Below are 22,095 nucleotides of genomic sequence, written 5' to 3'. Positions count from 1 at the left end.
CAAGCAATTCTTTGCATCTTCATGAACATCTAGGATAAGAATTTTGAACTCAGCAACACATGTGAAATGAATGGAGTTGGACATGCAAATTTGTAAGGCAGCAGTGAAACTCTCAGATGCAGTGTTTACTCAGATGGCTTAGCAGTTGTTTTGGAAAATGCCGTGTTGATAAGTATTGTTTTTTACTTACTATTACAGACGTTTACAGCCTGGTGCAATTCCCACCTCAGAAAAGCAGGCACACAGATTGAGAACATTGAGGAGGACTTCAGAAACGGCCTCAAACTGATGCTGCTCTTGGAAGTTATCTCAGGTTGGCTAAAATAAAATTTGCTATGTATTTACAGCATGCTAACTGAAACACTTAAAAGGACAAAAATTGTTAACCATTCAAAACAGTGAACACAAACTCTAAGTAGGCTGAAAAGTGAGAGATGAAACACACTGTAAAACAAAATGGAGTTAAAAAAGCTCTGCTTTTTCCTTATCTCCAAAATCTTCTGTTTTGTGCTTGTATTCCAGGATATCAGTGTGTATCAGGGTATCACTGACATCACAGTGTTGTTGGACAAACCACAAACATTGAAGACCTGGTCTTAGCCCCTAACAATTAAAAAGCCTTTACACTTAGGTTACAAGTTCATTTTATTCCACTTTTAGTATAGAAGTTTTGCTTTGCTTTTAATGACTTTATTGGATGGACCAATGCTTTCAAACATGAGTGCCTAAAGTAAAACTAGATCAATATTTAGTCACAAATAAAAGGTCTCATTTTTCAGAAGGGTGGAACATCCAAGAACTCCTTTTGACTAACTGATGTAAACACACTATGTAACCCGTGTTTATGTGTTATTCAGAGGGGCAGTCCTCAAGGTACACTCAGAATGCCCCTGAATGGGAAGGGAATAGCTCAAGTTACAGACACACAATGAAAGTGAAAAAAGGCAAGAAGATTTTTAAGATGTCTTTGTGGAAGAGACAGTTTACATTTTTGCTGGAGATTTCAGTGCAGAAAGAAGATCTTCAAATGATCACTCGTCATGAAATGGAGAGTCATATTTTCAGAAATTATTCTTCTTTGTGATAATTTGAAAAGATAAGTTCATTCAAACACATGAGCCTATGTTCTGAAATTAGCTGCTCTGCTGTACTGGTTGTTAAAAGCCATTGTTCTTGGTCAGATGTGGAAGGATGCTATGGCTAATCTACTGGATAGAGTCCAGCCTCTCTTTACAGTCAGACAGTTAAGGGTGATGAGCTCTGAGAACATCCTGCTTTCTTAATATTCAGCTACTCTAACACAGTAGCAATGAACCAGAAGTTGAGTAGCAGGAAGCACTCACATATCTTCCAGATGTTTAGGGCAAACGTAAAAATTTTACTCTGGTTTTACTGCTATATCAGAAAGATCTAAGTCAGATGTTTCAGCATTTGAATTTTCTCTTCAGGGTTTTGTTCAAAGCCATTTGACATTCTTTCAGAAAAATACCTGTTAAAATAACTGCTAACTTTTAGACAGTGTTCAGGGCACTTTCACTCTTGAGTTCTAATCACTTGGGTGTCTGTAGCCAGGTGTATGTAACAGTAAACACATTAAATTTGTTATTCTGCAGGGGAAAGACTACCGAAACCAGACAGAGGGAAGATGCGCTTCCATAAAATTGCTAATGTCAACAAAGCTCTGGATTATATCGCCAGCAAAGGAGTGAAACTTGTGTCAATTGGTGCAGAAGGTATGTGACAGAGCTTGACAATGCACCTTATTTAGGTATTCACATTGCAAAGAAGTCTGACAGAGACCCTTGGCCAAATTGCGCAGGCTGTTCTCTACATATGGGTGCCTCAAAAATCCCTTAACATTGATTGCTGACCTATATCTGTGAAAAGACGAGAGGTGGAAATTTGTGGACACCTGGAGAGGGATGGGGTATAAATGGGCTCTAAGATTAGTTTTTCTCCAAGGTTAAATTGAATTGTCTGTGTTTCAGTGGATGTTCAGATAATGATTTCTTCTTTCAGAGCATTACGTTTTTCCTATACATTATTAAAAATGAGGAACTCCTTTAGAAATCAGGTTGGATTCTAGGGTGTGCTTTATCCAGTCTGGGATCTTTTTTTATCTTTAGGAGATATTATTCAGACGAGACAAAGGCTGACATCACTACCAGGTGGCTGGGACCTACTCCCATTTTATTATGAGATTGGCTGTGGATGGCAGCTGTGTTTCTAGAATTCAGATGTAGAGTTAAGGGAGTGATCAAAAGAAATTATGGTAGCTGGGGAGAGACTGAACATATGAAGAAAGTGGGACGGGATGTTATTTACTAAAGTTATTACTTTGTTATTGTTCTGTTGTTCAGGTAATAAATAAAAACATGCAGTTGGCTAGCTAAATGCTGATAGATGTAAACTCTGAGCAAAAGAAGGCAGGCTTTCACTACAAATGAACCTATGCCTCCTATGAGATTCAATTGTTTAAAAAGCACAAAGGTCTGTCTGGGACTAGCTGCTCCATGGAGATATTTGCATAATGCTTTGCATAGCCATTACCATACAAAGGAGTGATGTGGCTAGCATGATATCCAACTACTTTTGATTCCATAGCCTCAATGTTGTGCTGTCCATTCTGGGGGCATCCTCTAACACGTCCTTAGAGAAAAACTCTGGCTGTAGCCTCAGTATCACGGTGAGAAACACTAGCCATATTATATTCACATTGCTAGGCCTTTTTAGATCGATTTATGAGCCTTCTCTTCCTGTTTTCTGATTTCTCCAGGCTTTTATATATGTCCTTATTCTGGCTTCCAAATCTTTATCTCAGGGAGCTTTCTGTAATTGTGGCTGGAGCAGGAAGATTCATTAGGTGGGATAGGGGCATCTGTACAAGTAATGGAGAGATCTATCAGCATTCATTGATTCCGGTTTGACCTAGCCCGGTTGGTTCCTCCAGTATCGTTCACCAAATGTGTTCAGTTTCTAGATCTAGAACTCCAAAATTCCAAGAAATGCGTGTTCTCTGGGCAGAGCATTTGTTTGAACTCACCCTTTATTCGTTTGAGACTGAACTGGGTGGGCCATCTGAGTCCAAATCCATACCATCTATCTTTAGCCACATAACAGAGAGCTTTTTTGGGGAATATATCATCAGTGGGGAGAAACCGGCAATTCCCAAAGGCACTTCAGATCTCAGAGGAACTCTACTGCATTTCAGAGGTGCCTGGCTCCCTGCATCAGTTGTACAGGCAGTCAGGGGCAGCTGGGCCCTTTGCTCAATTAAATGAAGTGGGATGGAAAAATATGCCACTACCCTAAACCTCTGCAGTTATGGTTATTCTGAGAGCGACATGGCATTGAACGGACAGCAGAGGGTACTGAAGAGACAATTAATGTGTGGAAATGAAAATTAAGAATACAGAAGCCTGTTTGCTAGCTGGTGCAGAAATACGGAGAGTACAGAGTGTGGAGCAAATGAATGGTAGTTTCTGTCATGTTGTGCTGGGACTCTGAGGCTTCCTGACTGAAAACAAGAGTGTAGCAAAAGGAGTATCTTGTGGGACAGAGTGGTGGTTCTCTCTGATTGCAGTTTGCACAATGTACTAGTGTTTTCACACCTAGGTTCTTCAAGCAAGGCTGGAGTATTTAAACCGAGATACATCAGCTCATATCTGCTCCTGAAAGGAGCAGGCCGGCCCTCTGCACTCCCATCTCCCTCATTTTGCCCTGCTTATTGGTGCTCAGTCTATGGAGCAGCCCTTGAGCACTTTCTATATCACCTGAAGGCAAAGCATCAGATCAGCCATTAAAACCATTTAACCTAACCCTGCTGTTCTCCTTGGCAGCAACTGGCATGAGCTTAGATGCTCTGTGATAATAGGTAATTCCCTCTGGGAGGGAAGCGGGAACAAGAGGCAGTAACCTCTTCCAGCTTCTCAGCCAGTTGCTGCACTCAGTATTTCTTCCTGCATGTAACAGCCGGCCATAGTTAGTAAGCCAGGAGGTTAAGGTGATGTTCTTGGCTGTGCTGCAGGCTTTTACTGCCTGTTTCTGGAATTCTTGATCTGTAAAATTGAGGGATTAGAAGCAAAAATTCATTCATTAGCATTAAAAAAAAGTTTTAAATTCTTGGATGGAAGCACAGGAGAAAAATCCACTGCTACTGTCATAGCTTAGATGCAGAGAGGAACCTGTCATTGTAAGACATCGCACTATGTCAAGTATGGCTACTAACACACATTAGATTACATCCATGTGGGCAGGAGCAGATAGATTCGTGTGCCTTCCACTCCTACTCTAAACAGGCTGAACACAAAGCCAGCTCTGGCCCAGGTGTGCTTAGTGCCCTGTTAAGGCACATCCCCTCTATACTAAATTTGTTATCTAAAGGACAGTGCTGTGCTGATGCAGCAATGCAGTATCACATCTGACTGGATACAGTTTCACAGTGTTGGGACCTCTAGCACCAGTGTTTAAAGAGTCCCTGTGCCCCCTTGTCCTGCATACTTGCTCCCACACTTCACAGCCCTACCCTATCACTTGGGCTGACAACTGTTTCTGTAGCTATGCTGGAGACTGGATCAGCAATCTGATCTGGTTTCAAAACACACTTCACCTCTCTTTTTTTTCTTTTGTTGCATTTTTCAGCATTGTTGACTGGGCAGTCATTATAGTATGAAGATGGAATGAATGCTAGCAAGGAGGCAGAGCACAGGCTCCTTAAGCTTGTATTGTTATCAAAGTCCTTAACCCCTTAACTCACTGCCCCTATGTGTGAGCATGGGGCATATGGGCTTGTCTGCACCCATCTGTTTCGGCATTCTCTGAGTTACATGGATGGTTGGAATGCTTTTTAATTTCCAAAGCATGAAAATTTTGTATCTAAATCTGCTGAGGATCATGTTTTATTATCTGACATGCTGAGTGGTGAAGAGCGTGTAGGCCCAAGGGGACCAACTGGCATTTAAAATGGGGCCTCAAAAAAAAGATTAAACTGCAATTCCTGTGGGACATCTGTACAAAGTTCAATTTAGTATTTTTAAGGAGCCAGGGGTATTCTTTAAAGCCACCATTACTGTTCTGCGGCTGACTTCCTTGGGCTGTCTGTGGAGTGGAAAGAGAGAGGTGATCACTTTTAACTGTGATGCTGAGCAGAAGTCCAATTTAGGTACTCTGATCTGTCTTGTGGAAGAGTCTTTCTCTCCATTGGTGATGAAATGAGACTAGAGAGTCAAGAAGCTAAAGCAAAAGCTGTGCAAGTAGTCCTTATCAGCCATTCACAGTCCAGGAGTTAGAAGTTTTCCCTTAAGTTTTAAAAAAGTGCAATAACTCCATTTGCAAGGTAATTGGATCCTGAATGAAATGAACTGAGATATGGAGAACCACAAAAAAGAAGTATCCTGTTAATAGGAAACACGTCTGTATTGCTTTTCTGGGGAGCGGAAGAAATATTAAAGACCAAATGATCTGTGAATCTGCTACAAGAAGGTTAGAATAAAAAAAAATTAATAAAGCCAAAGCAGAATAAAAAACTGAAACTAATGCCTTTGAGAACTTGCCACACTGCTTTGCTTAGCTTTTTCCCTAGGCAGTTTTTATTGTTTCCCCTTCCCTTTCCCTTCTCTCCTTTCCTGTCCTTATAGGTCAGCAAGACCTTTTTCCCCAGAAAGCTGTAGCTTTACATATGTGAGGTGTAGGAACTATATTCCTCCCAGAGCAAGCAGGCAGTGTGAAGAAAATAATGAAGTCTTCTATTGACCTGTAGAGGAAAATGATAGGAATGAATCAGTATTTTTTCGTCACTGATACTTTTCAACATTTAGCGACTTTGTTTTCCTTTTGTTTAGATATTTTTCCTTGTCTTTTATACATGTCTTTTTTGTGTTTTATGCTAGCAGTAGATAATGAGAAACCAAAGCTGGCAAATAGCTTGAAAATTCTCCTGAGGCACAACATAGAAAATTCCCTCTCTTGCTCTTTCATTCTGTCTGTGTGTACATACGGATATGTAAATCAAAACAACAATTTAGTGATTATGCAAATCCATGAATTGATGGCCTGACAATTCGCAATGCCTCCTGAGTATTTAAATTCATTTATTTTACATTTGAAGAAATTCATCTTTACTGTATATACATATCAGACATCTGATCAAAATACAATGAAATATTTGACTGAGGAGGAGGGAGGAGAGAGAAGTAGCTACATGCCCTAATTGCCATTTGGTCTTTTTTGGCTGAAAGAGTTTAGTTTTGAGATTTGAAGACACTTGAGCTCTTTCAGGGCCAATAAGATAGTAATAATGCATGGAAGGCAGACAAAATGAGGTAAGAATTCTGGAAAATTAGTGTAGGACCCAAAGGGGAAAGCGGAAAAATAGCCATTCATATATAAACTTGGATTATTACACTAGCAAAGTAAGTATAGACTAGTGATGGGTGACATATCTCCTACCACATTTGTTACTTTGATAGGTTCAGATGACAGCTTGTGTCACATACTGCTGCAATTTAACATGTATCTCAAGTCTTGGAGCTAGCAGCTGCTTTGTTCTGTAAAAGTTGCCCCTGGATTTAGGCAACTTTTAAGTAGCAGAGCGACTGCATTTTCTGCTGGCACCTCTATTGGCATTTGACGTTAAATTGAGGAAATTCCTCCTGCTCCTTCCCCAGAATACCAGTGGGCCCCCAGGCAGCTACAGCTGCTCCACTTTTTGAGGATGGCTGGAGGTGACTTTCAAGTAGGGGAGCAGCTGGTGCCTTCCCTGCTCCACTGCTCTTTTGGTGTGAGGTGACTGGAAAGGCAGTCTGCAGTTCCCTTCTCTCATTGTCCCACCTCCTCCCCTTCCAGTGCTGGACCCTCCTTATAGTCTCACTATGTTCTTCTGAGTCTCTTGCCATACTTTTCAGATTGATTTAACATTATCACCACACTTAAGTGGTCTGGCAGTACATTTTTTGGTGTTGAGAAATTTAAGTGGTATCACTGTTCATATTACAATGTAGGAGGACTGGATTCTGACTTGGCTTGTGGAAGGGACTCCCATGTATGTGTGAGAAGGGTTGGAGAAAGCACCTTCCTAATGCCCTGTGTTGTAGGTAGACTCAAGCAGTCTTGAAACAAATTGAGAGCCCAAAGGTAAAAAATCCCATTTTATATTAAAGATACATAAATGTGCATAGGCATCAGAGCTGTAAGACATTACAACCTCGTGGCCATGTTTCTGAACTGCTTAGCAGGAAGCTATGTAGCTTAGTCTCAGGAGGTGCTGTGTCTCTTGAGCTGTTCTTCGTATCTAGTCTGTGCTGGCACTACAGGTAAAATTCTCAAAAAGGTCTAAATAGTATAGGGAAATTTCTGAGTACCATTTTATTAAAAAATAATATTGTTCATGTCCTGTGGCTTCTTAAAAATTTGGGGTAAGACCATGTTTTTTTCAGTTCTTTGTATTTTAAAACAGAAAGGCTGATATTGTTCAAACTTTAAATTTCAAACTTTAAATAAGTATTTCCCCTCAGGCTGTTCTCTGAAAAAGTCAGCCTAAAAGATAAAGATCTGAGGCAGTTACAACTACCTGGAGTGAAACCTTTTAGCATGGAAGGGTTGAAGTGACCTTAACCTCAGTAATCTTCAGTCCTACTACCAGGGTAGCACAAGCATGAGTTTGTTGAAAAATGAACCCAGGAGAACTCTGTGTTGATAAAGAATTATGGTAGAAATATAACAAATTTATTAGATACAATATATTATTTATAGAAATATATGATTAAAATAAGAGAAAATGGAAAACACATTCTAAATACTACTACTATCTCTTTTTTCACCTTAGAAATTGTTGACGGCAATGTGAAAATGACACTGGGTATGATCTGGACTATCATCCTTCGCTTTGCTATTCAGGATATTTCAGTGGAAGGTAATAGTAATGCAACTATGTTAAATAATTAGGAAATTTGTTTAAAGACATTTTTATATGAATTGTGCACAAGTGAGATGAGTGTTCTAAAAATGAATTATTTTTTCGCAGAAAATGATACTGCAAGTTCCCTACCTGGTGAAAAAAAAAAATTCTGGAGAGAAAAAGTAATTACTCTCCTTATCCTGACAGAGAAAGCCAACTTTCTAAATGCAGAAGTTCTGGGCGTGTCCCTTAGTTACAGGGATAGAAACATGCCTGTGTTTCTGAGCTTCAGTGGCCTGAAACTATGCTGTACCCTGCATGGTAGTCCTATTTCCAACATACTTTTTTTAGTCCTCTCCATTTCTCACATTCTTTGCAAATATTATCTGATTATATCCCTCTTCTTTCTATCGCTTTTTCTCCCCCCAGTGCTTCAGAATTTTTTTTCGTAACTTTCACTTGGTAACTGGCTCCAGAAAGTGTGTTGTAGTTACAATACTCTTTAAATCAAGTCTATGCTATGAAAAGTCTAGAATTCTAGAAACTAATCTCAATTTTCAACAGAAGTAAAGTCAATTCAAGCTCTGTATGCTGTCCTGCCCATAATTTGTGGGACATTAAATGTGGACCTAATGGTCTATTTGAATCTTTTCTGTCCTTTACTTATGCATTCAGATGCCCATAGGGTTCAGACAATGAAGGTGTTTCTTCAGCACTTACACCTCCCTGTAAGCAAATGGACTGAGGCTACAAGCGTATTTCATGTAGGCACCAACACGATCTTTTATGTCTAGTTCTATTATATTTGTATTGTGTGTTTTTCTCCATATATAATTCTGCTATCCAACCAATATAATTTCTTAAACTTCTAATATCGAAGAATTATTGTGCAGGCTGAGACCCTAGTCTGATTTGTTCCCGTTGAGCTGACCTCTGTGTCCTAATGGAGCCCCATTAGTCCATTTGTATGAGTGTCTTTTAGGATTAAATGTTGTCTTATGCCAACCAGTTTCAAGTGGCTGACCACATTTTAGATGACAAGAAATTAATTACTTGAGCACTTTTTACATTTTTCCTTTTTTTATTCCCTGGTGTCTTTTTCAGAGACCTCTGCCAAAGAAGGGCTGCTGCTGTGGTGTCAAAGAAAAACTGCCCCTTACAGAAATGTGAACATTCAGAACTTCCATCTTAGGTAAACTTCCATTATTTCAAGGGCTAGAAGCAGTCTAAAATATTTTAGGTGAGATTTTTGCCATAGTTCTGTAGGTATATATTTGACAGGAGAATTTCACTCTTCACTGTTAACTAGACTTTTTTCAAATTTTCATGCTCTATCTTCAGAGTCGTATTTTGGTTAGCCTTTGGCATTATTTACCATGGCTTCCATAGTTACTATTTAAAAGGAAAAAAATCCCTACTACATACAGAATGACCATATTACATTATTAGAGGTCCTTGGTGTATGGGAGTATCTGAGTACCGCAGCATAGTGACTTGGCAAATGACTGCTTTCAAATGAAAGCCACTGTAGGTATAGACTGTTCTTGGCAAAAATACCAATGTGTTGAGCATGCAAATATCTCATTATGATGAATCAGTCTTTATTATTTTGTAACGTAACTATAAATCAGGAGCCAAAAATGCACTCAGTACACAACCGCAGCACTTTAAACATGTCTGTTTTCAGAATCAGGATCATTACCTAATTTGGAAAATTTAGTGAAGCTCCAGCCTTGTGGTTCTGTGTTTTCATTAAGGGCTAGAAAGGGAGTTCCAGGCCATATGCCTAGTTTTGTTGTCCAGGAATTGGGCTAGTTCCTGTAGCTCTGCTGGTGACCCACCTCATTAAACTACGTGACTTGCCATTTGCACTGTTTAACCATGTGATCTTGCCTTCCATGAAACCCTTACAGTACTTACAACAAGAGCTCTGCATTACAGTGTTTTGGTGTTTCGAATTCATTCTTAATGTGCAGCACCTAAAGCACATGTGGTGATAGAGAAGCTAAGGTTCACACATGCATCCACAGATAAAGAGAATTTGTTTGATTTACAATCCCTGTATTGCCTTTAAGAGATCTGAAATTTGTTACGTGTTATTTTCCTTGAATATATAGAGGTATATTTCAGTAGAGCTTTATACGGATGCAGGGTATACTGTAAGTTACAGTATCAGAATCTTAGTGTGTATACATACATATGCTAGTCTGATACATGGTATGGGGAAAACATCTTGAATGGAAGTACCTTGATTAATATTTGGGTTGATCGGCTCTTATAGAACTACTTTACAATAGGCTGTCCAGACCATTTTAGTCTATACCTTTTGGAAAAAAGCTTTTTGTTAGTTTGGTGCTCATTTTGATTCAGTTTTACCTTCTGGATGATTTTATATTATACAATGTATGTGTATTCTGCTTAACTGTATTACATTTTTAGTGGAGATGGTTCTGTTATTTGAAGGATCTACCCAGACATCTCAGTGACAGGGATTCTAACAGTGTTAACATGTTTAGTATCACGAAATTACTGCACAGGATAAGACCTCAAACCCACAGTCCCAGTCATTGCATAAAGTGTTTACATAACGTATCTTTCAGAATAATTGCTTCTGGCTGAAAGGAGCCTTTCATAATCTTTCCAAGTAGATGTTATTTGTAGCTCCATTCATTGCCTATTTTTGCCTTGAAAGGTAGTGGGCCTGAAGTTACGCTGAAGTTAAGAGCTCAGATCGAAGCTGTCATATGTGTGAAATGTTTTAAATAAACTAAGCTGATTTATGACTTCTTACTTCTATGAGCACAACATGGTGCTGTCTGAAATAAATTGTCTGAAATAACTGACACAGAAAAAGCCAGTTGCTTCAGCAAATTCAAGTAATTGCAGGTTTGCTCTCCTTTTAGTTTTTGCAAACATGCTGTAAGTGTAATAGCAGATTATGCATTTTCATTGATGAATGTTACTCTGAGCTGTCCTGGAACACTGCACAAATTAAGTGATTGAAATCAGGGACTATTGCACGTAATGTACATTGCCTAGAAAGTATTATGGAGTCCTCAAGTGTGTATGGACTGTAGAGTAAGATATGTACTACAGGAAGAAGAGTACAGTAACAGAAAAGCTCAGAGGGATGAGAGTTGACAGAACGTAAGTGTCAGGATTTGACAGCAGAGTTCCGGCTTGATTTTAAGCCTTGAGCAAGGATCAAACTGCAAAGTGCCATGACTTTATTAACTAATTTTTTTCCATTCTATTTTTTGTTGTAAAGCTGGAAAGATGGCCTTGGATTATGTGCACTTATCCACAGACACCGACCTGATCTTATTGACTACTCCAAGCTAAATAAGGTCATCAGTCTGGGTGGTACAGCATGCTGTCCTGCAGTGATTTGGCTCACTTCTGGTTTGCTTAGCATGTTTTCTAAAAGGCAAGCTGAGGAGTGCATACTAATTCTGACTGGCTTTCTAAGCTCCCTCCAAAAAAACAGTGACATGGAGGAAAGGACCTCGTGACTGTCCTGCGTCCTTCTTTCCTTCCCATTATAATGCGTTTAGCATTTAATTGCAAATAATCTGGTCCTCAGCTGCCAGGCAGTTGAAGAAGTCTTTTATGCTGCCCAATATGGATGATAAAACAAATACATTGGAATTCTCCATTCACCACTGATAGTATTGTACAGTCCATCCTGTTTTGTATCTGTGTAAATGACTGTAGATTGCAGAGCAGTAAATAATAAGATTATGATTAATCCTAAGATTCTTTAGAACAAACACTACCCGTGGTAATTAGGAGTACGCAATAAGTTACTAGTCTTACATAGAAAAAATTCACCAATTCTTAGATTATACTTCTACCTATACTTCCAGACAAGTCGAAACAAAACTGATATCTTAACTGCCTTACGTAGTACCTCATGGGGATTACAAAACTATTTTATTACAGTGTGCTATTCATGGCAAAATGCATGTTTTCTAAAAGATACGAGCCACTTTGGTTTGAGAGAGAGGAATGAGGAGCAAGTGATAATGTCAGAATTTCTGGGTATCATTACTGAAGAATAAAACTTAGAAACTGGAATATTGTCGTTTCATGTTGGCTCTCAATACATATGCACCATTTTCTGCTCTCTGGAATGAATGCATCTTGACGTCTCACGTAAACACCAGTAAAACAGAAAACTTAATCAAGGTTTTAATTTGTTGAGTGCAACTTTTCATTGATGAGAGAGTAAATCATAGACTATATTTTCCATTCCAATCCCTTCCATTATAAATTGATTTTACTAGTGGAATCAACTGTTATCAGAAAGCCTTTGATGAGGGAAAAGATAAATGAATGAAATGAAATTATTTGAAAACTTAGTCTACTTTATATATATGTTAAGTTTATGCTGGGATCCCCAAGGTGTGCAGTGATGAAAATTAAATGAACTTATTCCTAAACACATAAGACTTTAATTTAGGCAGTTGTAAAGACAACTGCAGATCTGAACCAAAGGGCAAAATATTAGCCATCCACACCAGTTTGTTCTCTAATTCTAGATACAACCTTTCCTGCGGGTAAACAGATTCCTGGAATGACTAAGCTACCTGTCTCTGTGTACATGTGCTTAAGCATGGCACAAACAGAAGTTAGTTTGATTGAGTTTGTGCTTTGAAAAGTGGTAGACTACTAAAAAACTTCACAGTACAACTATCCTATATATGAGTGCTGAAAAAAGGGAATAGAACACAAGCAGATCTGCTTCGGCATTACTATTTTGCTCTTAGATGTTTCCAAAATAAGAACAGGTCAGGTTTCAAACTGAGTCTGAGCTGTGGCACGTAAAGCACATGCAGAAAAATCCCAAAATAGATCTTGCTTTCCTGACCTGCCTGTGTTTGATTGACTGCTCATTTTGGTTACATTAACAGCTGTCTTGGTGTCTTGTTTCTTGGTTTCTTATCTCCTGCATGCTGTCTTTTCCTTTTCTCACCAATGTGTTTTGTGTGAACTTGTAGCTGGAAAGATGGCCTTGCTTTCAACGCCCTTATCCATAGACACAGGCCTGATCTTCTTGACTATGACAAGTTAGATGAGGTATTTCTTTAGCTGTAGCAGAGATTTTTAGTTACTATGGCTTGTAGTTTTGTTTAAAAGGATGGGTGATGGAGATCTCCTCCCATTATTCAGAAGTTGCTGTGATTTTAAACACATGCTTTACCAGTGGAGCACTGTCTACTCATGGACTTAGTACCAAGCACACAAACAGGAGGTGCTTATCACTCATCCATAAGCAAGGTGTTTTAACCTAGTCAATAGGTCTCACTTAGATTTAGTGTATTTTTGTCCCATTTAATTTCAGTAGGAGTTTTTGTATATACATTTAGTAAATGTTGTATTACACATGGTGTCTTGTGTAATAGCAAAAATAGATTAATGGGTTTTAAATATCGTTCACATTTTAAGTTCCTCTTAATGTCAATGATGCACAAAGCTGCTAAATGATGATAGAGTGAGAAATTATGATTAGAGACTTTGTATTCTATTATACCCAAATTGTTAGGTTTAAGTATAAACTCTTCTTCATAACACATTTTATTGAACATGCAGCTTTTTAAGGAAAGGCTATCTAGAATGATATGTTTATAGAAAGACGTGTCATGGGCATTACTGCTTATGATACCTGGTATATGTATGTGCATGAGAAACAGACTTCTGTGAAACTTACATGCTTGAGACTAGATCCCTTTATAGAAAGTGTTCCCTACACAAAACCTGTTAACATTTTTTTCAGTGCCCTCCAGCATCTCCAACTTTGCTCTTCTGTGTCCTATTTTCCCAACCTCTCTCTGTAGACACTGGCATTGTTGAGAGTGGCTATGATCATTTAGCAGTTTGTGAATACATGAAAATAATAATAGCATTAATGGCATGAACTGCCATTTCACATAGGGTGTTTTCTCTCCAGGCTGAACCTGTTAACATTTTTTTCAGTGCCCTCCAGCATCTCCAACTTTGCTCTTCTGTGTCCTATTTTCCCAACCTCTCTCTGTAGACACTGGCATTGTTGAGAGTGGCTATGATCATTTAGCAGTTTGTGAATACATGAAAATAATAATAGCATTAATGGCATGAACTGCCATTTCACATAGGGTGTTTTCTCTCCAGGCTGATATGGGAAGGCTGCCTTAAGAGCAGCCCTAATCTGACACGCTCTTCTGTTGTCAGCAATAGCTCTCTGTAGTGTAAGACATGAAATGTATGCTGTTTATCTGAACTGTGCTCACTGCTTCCTTTCTCTTTCCTTCAAAACCCAAAATGAAAATCTCAAAACCTGAGGAAGTTCTTGAATTTCCACAGCTCTAAAATTCAATTTATAGAGGCATTACAGATTTGTCTGTCCAAGCCAAAACTGGGAAGTTTTGCTACTTCTGAAGAACTGTTCTTCCGTCTGTGCTTGCTTCTTATGCATGCACCTGACCAACAGAGAGAACTCAGTAGAATTCATATCACTCTAATATAACGTATAGTAGGTATAAAAACATGCAGGACTAACTTTGTGATGAACAGTCTAGTATAGCCTACTGGACTTGATGATCTTAGAGGTTGGACTCAATGATCTTAAGAGGTCTTTTCCAACCTTAATGATTTTCCAACCTTCTATGATTCTATGACCAGTGGCCTTAACTGTATGTATTACTGCTGGACTTAATTCAGAATTAGCTCAGAATTATGAGTGTACACTGCATATGTTATCTATGTTCCCCTCCAGAATATATTTGCAGCAGAGTCCTAGTGGTACGTAATAGCTTATTACTGTTTTCTTTTGAAAGTATAGCAGTAGATAGGACAAAAGTTGTGACTCCAGTTTACAGTTTGGAAAAACAGAATAGTGTACCTACTGTAGTCTTGCTTCAAGGAAAAACTTCTATCTTTGACTAATTGTATTTTCTTCTTTAATGCAGGATGACCCCATAGGAAATATCAACCTTGCCATGGAAATTGCTGAAAAGCATTTGGATATCCCTAAGATGTTGGATGCAGAAGGTGAGAGTTGTATCTTACTGAAGTTTGTGTTACTCACAAGCAGGAGACAGTAAAACTTCTTTTGTTTTGTATCTAGCAAATTTTCAACATTCCTTCCACATGAATCATAATGGAGCAACCTGCTTTATTTTCAAACAATGTTCTCCCTCTTGTTCCCCATGTATTGGATGATTTCACTCACTTTTTGCTTCATTCCTTATTGTTTGTTATTGTTTGTATGTATTATAATTCTTTGGGCCCTAACCTCAGCACATGGCCCCACTGTGATAAATGAGGTGAAATGCAGGATCAAAAGATAATCCTTGCCTTTAAGAAATTAAAATCTAAGTCTAATAAAGGGAAATTCAACTGTTAGCAGCTTAAAGCATATTGACTTTTAAAAATGTTTAAGTGAGAGGGCCAGAAATAGAAATAGAAGTACAGAACTTTCAAAATATACTAACAACATGCTTCCTATGAAAGAAAGCAAGGTTGAGGGAAGCAATTTTTTTGGTTTATTTTAATTGTAAACCTTTTACAGTGATAGTTTTAACAAATAGTTTCATGTTTGGTTTCTCCTATAATCTTTAGATTTGGTTGACAAATAACAAGGAAATATTTATTAAAGTTTTCTGAATTTTTTCAAGATGACCAAACTTTTGTACTCCAGGCAAAAAATGGTGCCAAAATACTGGAATTTGCATACACAAGTTCAAAGCATTCTTTTCCAAGTATGCAGACTCTGCCTTGGTGGCTTGTCAGGAGAGCAGTGATAACATGGGAATTATCCAGAGCACTCAAACTCACTGTATCTGCTCCCCTTGAAGTCTTTGGTAGGAAAGTTAGGCCAATACAGGATGATTTGGAAAATCCAAGTTGTAACCTCTTCATTGAAGAGGTTTCTTGGTTTTACCTTCATGCTTCAAAACTAATTGGTTTCATTTTTTGAACTGCAATTCCCCTTTCAAGCAGCACTTAATTATTTTACTCTGAAATACTGTGCAAGGAATAAACAGAAGTGCTACCTCCTTACCATTGAACACCTCCTACTATCATTCTCCTTTCCTCATTTTTTCTCTCCACATACAATGAGAAACCTTTTTCTCTCCTCACCAGATTTTCTGCACGTTCTAGCCCTTTTCTTATTATCCTACTTCTTGGCAGAGGAGGGGGAAATGAAATCATGCTTCTTCTAACACCCTCTAAGTATACACCATCACTTTTTACTCTCTTTACTTCCACCGTGTTCTCAGTGGAAACTTTGCAAAGTTTTGTTCACAACTATGTGAAGTAGATGCAAAATCAGTAAATTCATTGGTCCTGAACTTAGAAATCTCACTGTTAATATTAGAAATTGTGACCTCATTCCTGGGTCTTTTCACACCAGTATCTTTTCACTCCTTACATTGGCAGGAATCGTTGCAGCTTGCACTAGCATCATTCATCACTCAGCCGTAATTGAATTAAAACCACCTTTTTCTGCCTTTCTCTGTTAAGTATTGAAAAGGTCCATTTTTACCAATGTACCCATACCTTGATTGCACCTTCTCTATACTTCTACTCTTTCCTGCCATAATAGGGACAAAGCTATCAGCCAGCCAAGCCAAACTCTTCTGTGATTTATGCTATTAACTAAAAAGACAGACTGGTGCAGGGATTGCAAAACTGTTACTCTCCAAGCTTTTCTTAGCACAAAATGTATTTCTGGACTGCCGGAGTTCTACAGGTTTCCAGTATATGTCAATACCCTGTCAGTCACGGGGACCCTGTGCTAATATACACTGTACTCACTCCTATTTTGTGACTGTCAGTGGCTGTGTTTAACTCTGGAATAATTCTAGTGATTTAGATGAAGTTGCTTTGGAGTGACAGTGAAGCTGAACCCAGTAGATCTGCCAGCCATGCCATCTGTTTGGAAGTTTCCGCAAAACAGAAGGTAGCAATGCCCTTCTGTACAGTCTCAGCCTTCAGATGTTTTGCAATTTCAGGAAGAGTTATATCTTTTCCATTTACTGATTCCTAAAGCTCAGGTAGCTTTGCACTGATATCAGTAAACAGATGCAACCTGAATAATGGTGTATTTATTTTGAATCCTTACAGCACTGAGGTGGCATCATCAGCATAATCTGACGGAAGTACCTTGTGAGAATTTCTGAGCAGTTAACCCTCTTCTCTCTACACAGATGTAGTAAACACTGCCAGACCTGATGAAAGAGCCATTATGACTTATGTTTCCTGTTACTATCATGCATTTGCTGGTGCTCAGAAGGTGAGATTGTAGAAGATGGATCAGATCTCATCCTTCACCTTCTGTCTTGTTTCTTCCGATCTTTTCCTCACTAGTTACTATGACAGTGTCTTAGAGCTGAGTTCATTTCCTGTTGCCTGATTTTCTCTGTCAGCCACTGTCTTGGTAGAGCCAGTAGTAGTCTATTCATTTGTTCCATAGAAACAAACCTTCCTGTCTCATCTTTCTGTATATCGACTAATAATATCCAGTAGGTTTTTGACAGCTGATTACTGAATGGGATAGAGGTCATTATCCTCTTTAATTGAACATGTGTGCATTCATTTGAAGCACCTTTAAAAATACAAGATGAAAATAAGCTCGTAGTGAAAAAACAATTTCAATAGCAGAATGCCATCTTTTTTCTCCCTGCTGGATATTATTCTTGCTACAGATGTCAAAATCGTCATAACAGATGTTCAGAAAATAAACCCTTCTCTTATGCTTTCAGGATTGTTTTTAAAATGTTAAGTGCTTAATGGTAAGTACAAACAGCAACATAAAACATTGCTACTATGCAAAATAGACACAGAAACATACACGGATGTCTCAGAAGAGCTCTGGAATCATGGAAAGAATGGAAAGAAGGAAAATTTTAAAAAGCAAGGTAGTTCAGAGTTGGACATACTTCAGGTATTAGTAATACAAAGAATACTGATATATAATGCTAAGGTTATAACTAATCCACATGCAATTTCCAGAGAACATCTCCCCAGATGAAAATGTAGTCTGTCTTTCCTGTGTCTTAGTCAAAAAACCCCCATATTCTAAGTCACCATATGCGTGCCTGTTCTTAAGCAGATAGTCCTGGTAAAATTAAGGTCACTCTCCCTGTGACAATACTGCAAGATCAAGCTTATTAAAAAAATTCCACTTCTTTGTAAGAGCTTATGTTGAATTTCTAGTGTACGTTTTATTCTGTCAGCACCCATCAATCTAACACTAAATTTATTACAGCTTTGTAGAGTTTCTAGAGTACAGACCTATGGACAAGAAAACAATCAGAATGACACTATGTTGTGCTTTTATTTATTCATCCTGTTTTCTACTCCTCGATTCCTTTTTTTGTTTTGTTTTCTTTTAATTTCTCCCCACCTCTTGTAGATATTGTGAACACTCCCAAACCTGATGAGAGAGCTATCATGACATATGTGTCCTGCTTCTACCATGCTTTTGCTGGAGCAGAGCAGGTATTAATCAACTGTCCCTTCAGGTTGCTGTGGTTTTGATTGGTTGTTTCACATTTCCACTAGTTTATTAAAAAAACCTAATTTATTACTTTGTGGTTTTAATTAACAATTGCAAGTATTACTTGAGCACTAATACTTGTTTTTAACCAACACTTGAACCTGTTTTAGTGAAATGTTGTGTAGCAAGTTGAACTTCTTTAATTCCAGTGGATATTCCTGTTTCTAATTTTGGGTCTTTATTTGGTGATTATAAAGACTATTTCAGAAAAACTGTATTTGAAGATACTGTGAAATGGAGTTGTTTTTTGTTGCTCCATCATCATCTTATGCATTTGCTGCGTAAAAGAATGTTTGTCTTTTGGAGATTGAGACTATTCTAGACTTACTCATGCTGAGTAGTAATTTAGGGCTAGATTTTCAAAGATGCCTAAAGATGCAGAAAGGCACAGAAGACATCCAACACAGTATTTGTGCCTGGTTCCCTCTGAAGCCAACAGAATTATTTGTGGATCAAAGTACTAGTATAAAAGGCAAGAACATCAGTAGCAGATCTGGCATATAGGATAGGATTCTCATGTGGTACATGAGAATGTGGTATTTCCCACTGTTCTGCTTCATACATTTCTAGCCTACAAATGGACATAACCCAATGTATGTGGGGAAAAAAAAAAAAAAGAACCCTTAAAGTAGTTGATGATATTTTTCCTTCATCCTCAGGATTTAATTTCCCTGCCTGTCTTGTAGGCCCCCTACACCTTATCACAGCACAGCTATGCTGTTGTGCCCTCTTGCTTCTGGGTATGAAGGTTTTACTATTCATGCAAAAGGGGAATTCCAAATACTCTGTAACACAGGAGTCTACACAGTATTTATTTGATTAGATATACTCCAGACTCACATTTGTATGGAAGTATAGGTCTGTGATGTCAAACTACTAATGTAAATTTTAAATATGGCAGGAGGCATGAAAAGATTTGCTGTCAGTGGTTGAGCTGCATATATTCTCAAGGGTATATGTACATATGATATGCAGATATAGAATGGTCTGGGACTCCTGAATCACATGTGGTGTTGTCCTGGTTTCAGCTGGGATAGAGTTAAATTTCCTCCTAGTGCTGTGTTTTGGATTTAGTATGAGAAGAATGTTGATAACACACTGATGTTTTCAGTTGTTGCTAAGTACCCTGCTAGTCAAGGACATTCAGCTTAACAAACCAACCAAACAAAAAAACCCCAAAAACCCCTAAACCAAACACAAAAAACCAAGCTTTGGGAGGGAGCATAGCCAGGACAGCTAGCCCAGCTGGCCAACAGAGTATTCCATACCATGTGACGTCATGCTCAGTATATGAATGGTAGGCGTGTTCCAGGAAATAGCGATCGCTACTTGGTTATCAGTCAGCGCGGGTGAGCAATTGCATTGTGCATCACTCATTTTGTATATTTTATCATTATTATTATTTTTCCGTTTCTGTTCTATTAAAGTGTCTTTATCTCAACCCACAAATTTTTCTCACTCTTACCCTTCTGATTCTCTCCCCCTCCCACTGGGGGGGTGGGGAGGAGTGAGCGAGCGGCTGCATGGTATTTGGCTGCCTGCCAGGTTAAACCGTGACAGGTGTCTTTCCAGTGTGGCTAACAAATCTAATACTTTTTTGGTGTGATTTTAAAAAAATAACCTAATAGGATAGCTAAGAATGGCCTAAGATGTCTTTGAAAATAGAAGATTTATTAGACAACTATAGTGGCAGTGTGGAATTTCCTTGTATAATAAGGCTTCATTGTACAACAAGGTGACTTCTGTGCTGGTCTGTGCCATATTCAGGCCATTGGAATCTGTGACTGCAGAAGGAGGGTAAATGTATATCTAAGTAACCTAGGAGCACAAATCAACAACTATAAAACAATGTGATTTTTATTTGCAGCAGCCACATTTTCTTTCTTTCTCCAAGCCTGTACCTTTCTCAGAATGTGTTTATGAACATGTCCTGTTTATTTGCTGTGTTTGACAGGCTGAGACTGCAGCTAACCGGATCTGTAAGGTGCTTGCTGTGAATCAGGAAAATGAGAGGTTGATGGAAGAATATGAGAGACTAGCAAGTGAGGTAAAGACAGCTGTATCTGTAATGTGGTGATAATTATGTTCATGAAATACTGAAAGCTGAAAGATTTATGCACTCTCTGCAAGACAGCAAAGTGAAGACACTATGAGGGTAAATCTCACAGTGGTAGGGTACAAAGCTCAGTTGCCCAAGATGTCAAGGTTCAGGTGATGCCTTTGCCACAGACTTCCTGTGTGACCTCCAGCAAGTCACTCAGTCTCATTAATGTGCCAGAAAGGGTGTTTTGAGGACTGTCATTGGTCTGCCCCAAGACCAAGCTTGCTGTTTCTGTAATCTCCAGAGATAGCCATCCTTGACCACATGTGGAACATACAGGATCCTGTCACTCCAACCAAGCCTGCTGGCTTTGTGTACTGCAGGGTGTGACAGACAGGGTCTGTCAGGGTGTTCACAATGCACCTGTGAACACAGGCAGCAAATGAATGAAGAAGGGGGCACCTTGTGTTCCTCCTGTCCTTTCTTGGTACATGGCAAATTTGTTGAGTCAGGACTACAGATGAGTAGTACACAAGTGACAGCTCCCTTGTCTTTAATGCATAACCTGAAAAAACATACTGAGATCATAGACACAAAGACAGTAGTGCTACATTGGCACTAACGGACTTCTGAGTGAAGATTTTTATATGACCTGAGTTACTTGGCTGGTGTCTGTCCTGATCTCATAACTATGACTACTTGAGACATCAAGACCAATACTTTTGAAAGTGGCAAGTGATTTTGGGTAGCTCAGGTTTTTGAGTAATTAGCTAGAGACACCTTACGTGTGTTCATCTTTCTGAAAATCAGGGTATTTCTAGAAATACCTAGAATATCTGGGCAAATTAGTTAAAAAAGTATTGTTCAGCTTTGAAAATCTTGTGCTTACTTGCCATTAAGGCACTGATACCAACTGGTCAATAATATTAAAGTGGAGCAAACTTGATTAGGATTTGTGCATTCAATATGATCTTTTTATGGTTGCTTTTCCATTGCCTTTATTTCAATTTTTTGTGTTGGTTTGAAAGCTTTTAGAATGGATTCGCCGGACAATTCCTTGGCTGGAAAACAGGACCCCAGAAAAAACAATGCAGGCTATGCAGAAGAAATTAGAGGATTTCCGGGACTACCGCCGCAAACACAAACCTCCCAAAGTCCAAGAGAAATGTCAACTGGAGATCAATTTCAACACCCTGCAGACAAAACTGAGAATCAGCAATCGGCCAGCTTTCATGCCATCAGAGGGAAAAATGGTTTCAGTAAGTAAAGGAGGCACCAATATTCTGTTCTCCTTTTTATCAACGTTCTCACAAAAATTTCAACGGGAAGGATTGAAATGCCATTTTAAGTCATCCTCAGAAACTTCAGTTTGTTGCACTTTATCAATATCAAATGACTCTTTTTACACATTCCCTTTCATTCTAGATTCTGGCTTTCTCTTAAGCATGTTCTTGCCTCTTTGAAGGCTTTCTCCAAGAGCAAATTGTCTTGAGACGTGAGACAATACAGAGCTTCCTTTGGGAGTATTATGAATAGTTCTCTATCAGTGAGGCCAAATATTGTTTATTTAAGCAAAACTCACAGTGGTTTCACTGACATTTTCGTCACCAGACTTAT

General features: G+C 38.7%; 1 protein-coding gene across 3 annotated transcripts in view; it reads left to right on the top strand.

The window, feature by feature from the left end:
* Positions 1-204: 204 nt before the first annotated feature.
* The window catches only part of ACTN2 (actinin, alpha 2), a 44,523-nt gene continuing 22,632 nt past the window's right edge, over positions 205-22,095 (top strand). For all 3 annotated transcript variants that reach the window (XM_009575093.1, XM_009575092.1, XM_009575091.1), the window contains exons 1-9: positions 205-313; positions 1,614-1,733; positions 7,823-7,909; positions 8,999-9,086; positions 11,163-11,241; positions 14,842-14,923; positions 17,086-17,171; positions 20,392-20,484; positions 21,507-21,737. In XM_009575093.1, the coding sequence (XP_009573388.1) occupies positions 289-313; positions 1,614-1,733; positions 7,823-7,909; positions 8,999-9,086; positions 11,163-11,241; positions 14,842-14,923; positions 17,086-17,171; positions 20,392-20,484; positions 21,507-21,737 (891 nt within the window). In that variant the 5' untranslated portion in view covers positions 205-288. The remainder of the gene's footprint in view (positions 314-1,613; positions 1,734-7,822; positions 7,910-8,998; positions 9,087-11,162; positions 11,242-14,841; positions 14,924-17,085; positions 17,172-20,391; positions 20,485-21,506; positions 21,738-22,095) is intronic.

The sequence above is a fragment of the Fulmarus glacialis genome, unplaced genomic scaffold, assembly GCF_000690835.1.
Source record: "Fulmarus glacialis isolate BGI_N327 unplaced genomic scaffold, ASM69083v1 scaffold5173, whole genome shotgun sequence".
Classification (NCBI taxonomy): Eukaryota; Metazoa; Chordata; class Aves; order Procellariiformes; family Procellariidae; genus Fulmarus; species Fulmarus glacialis.
The sequence above is the reverse complement of the archived record's forward strand: the minus strand, read 5'-3'. Positions and strand labels throughout refer to the sequence as shown.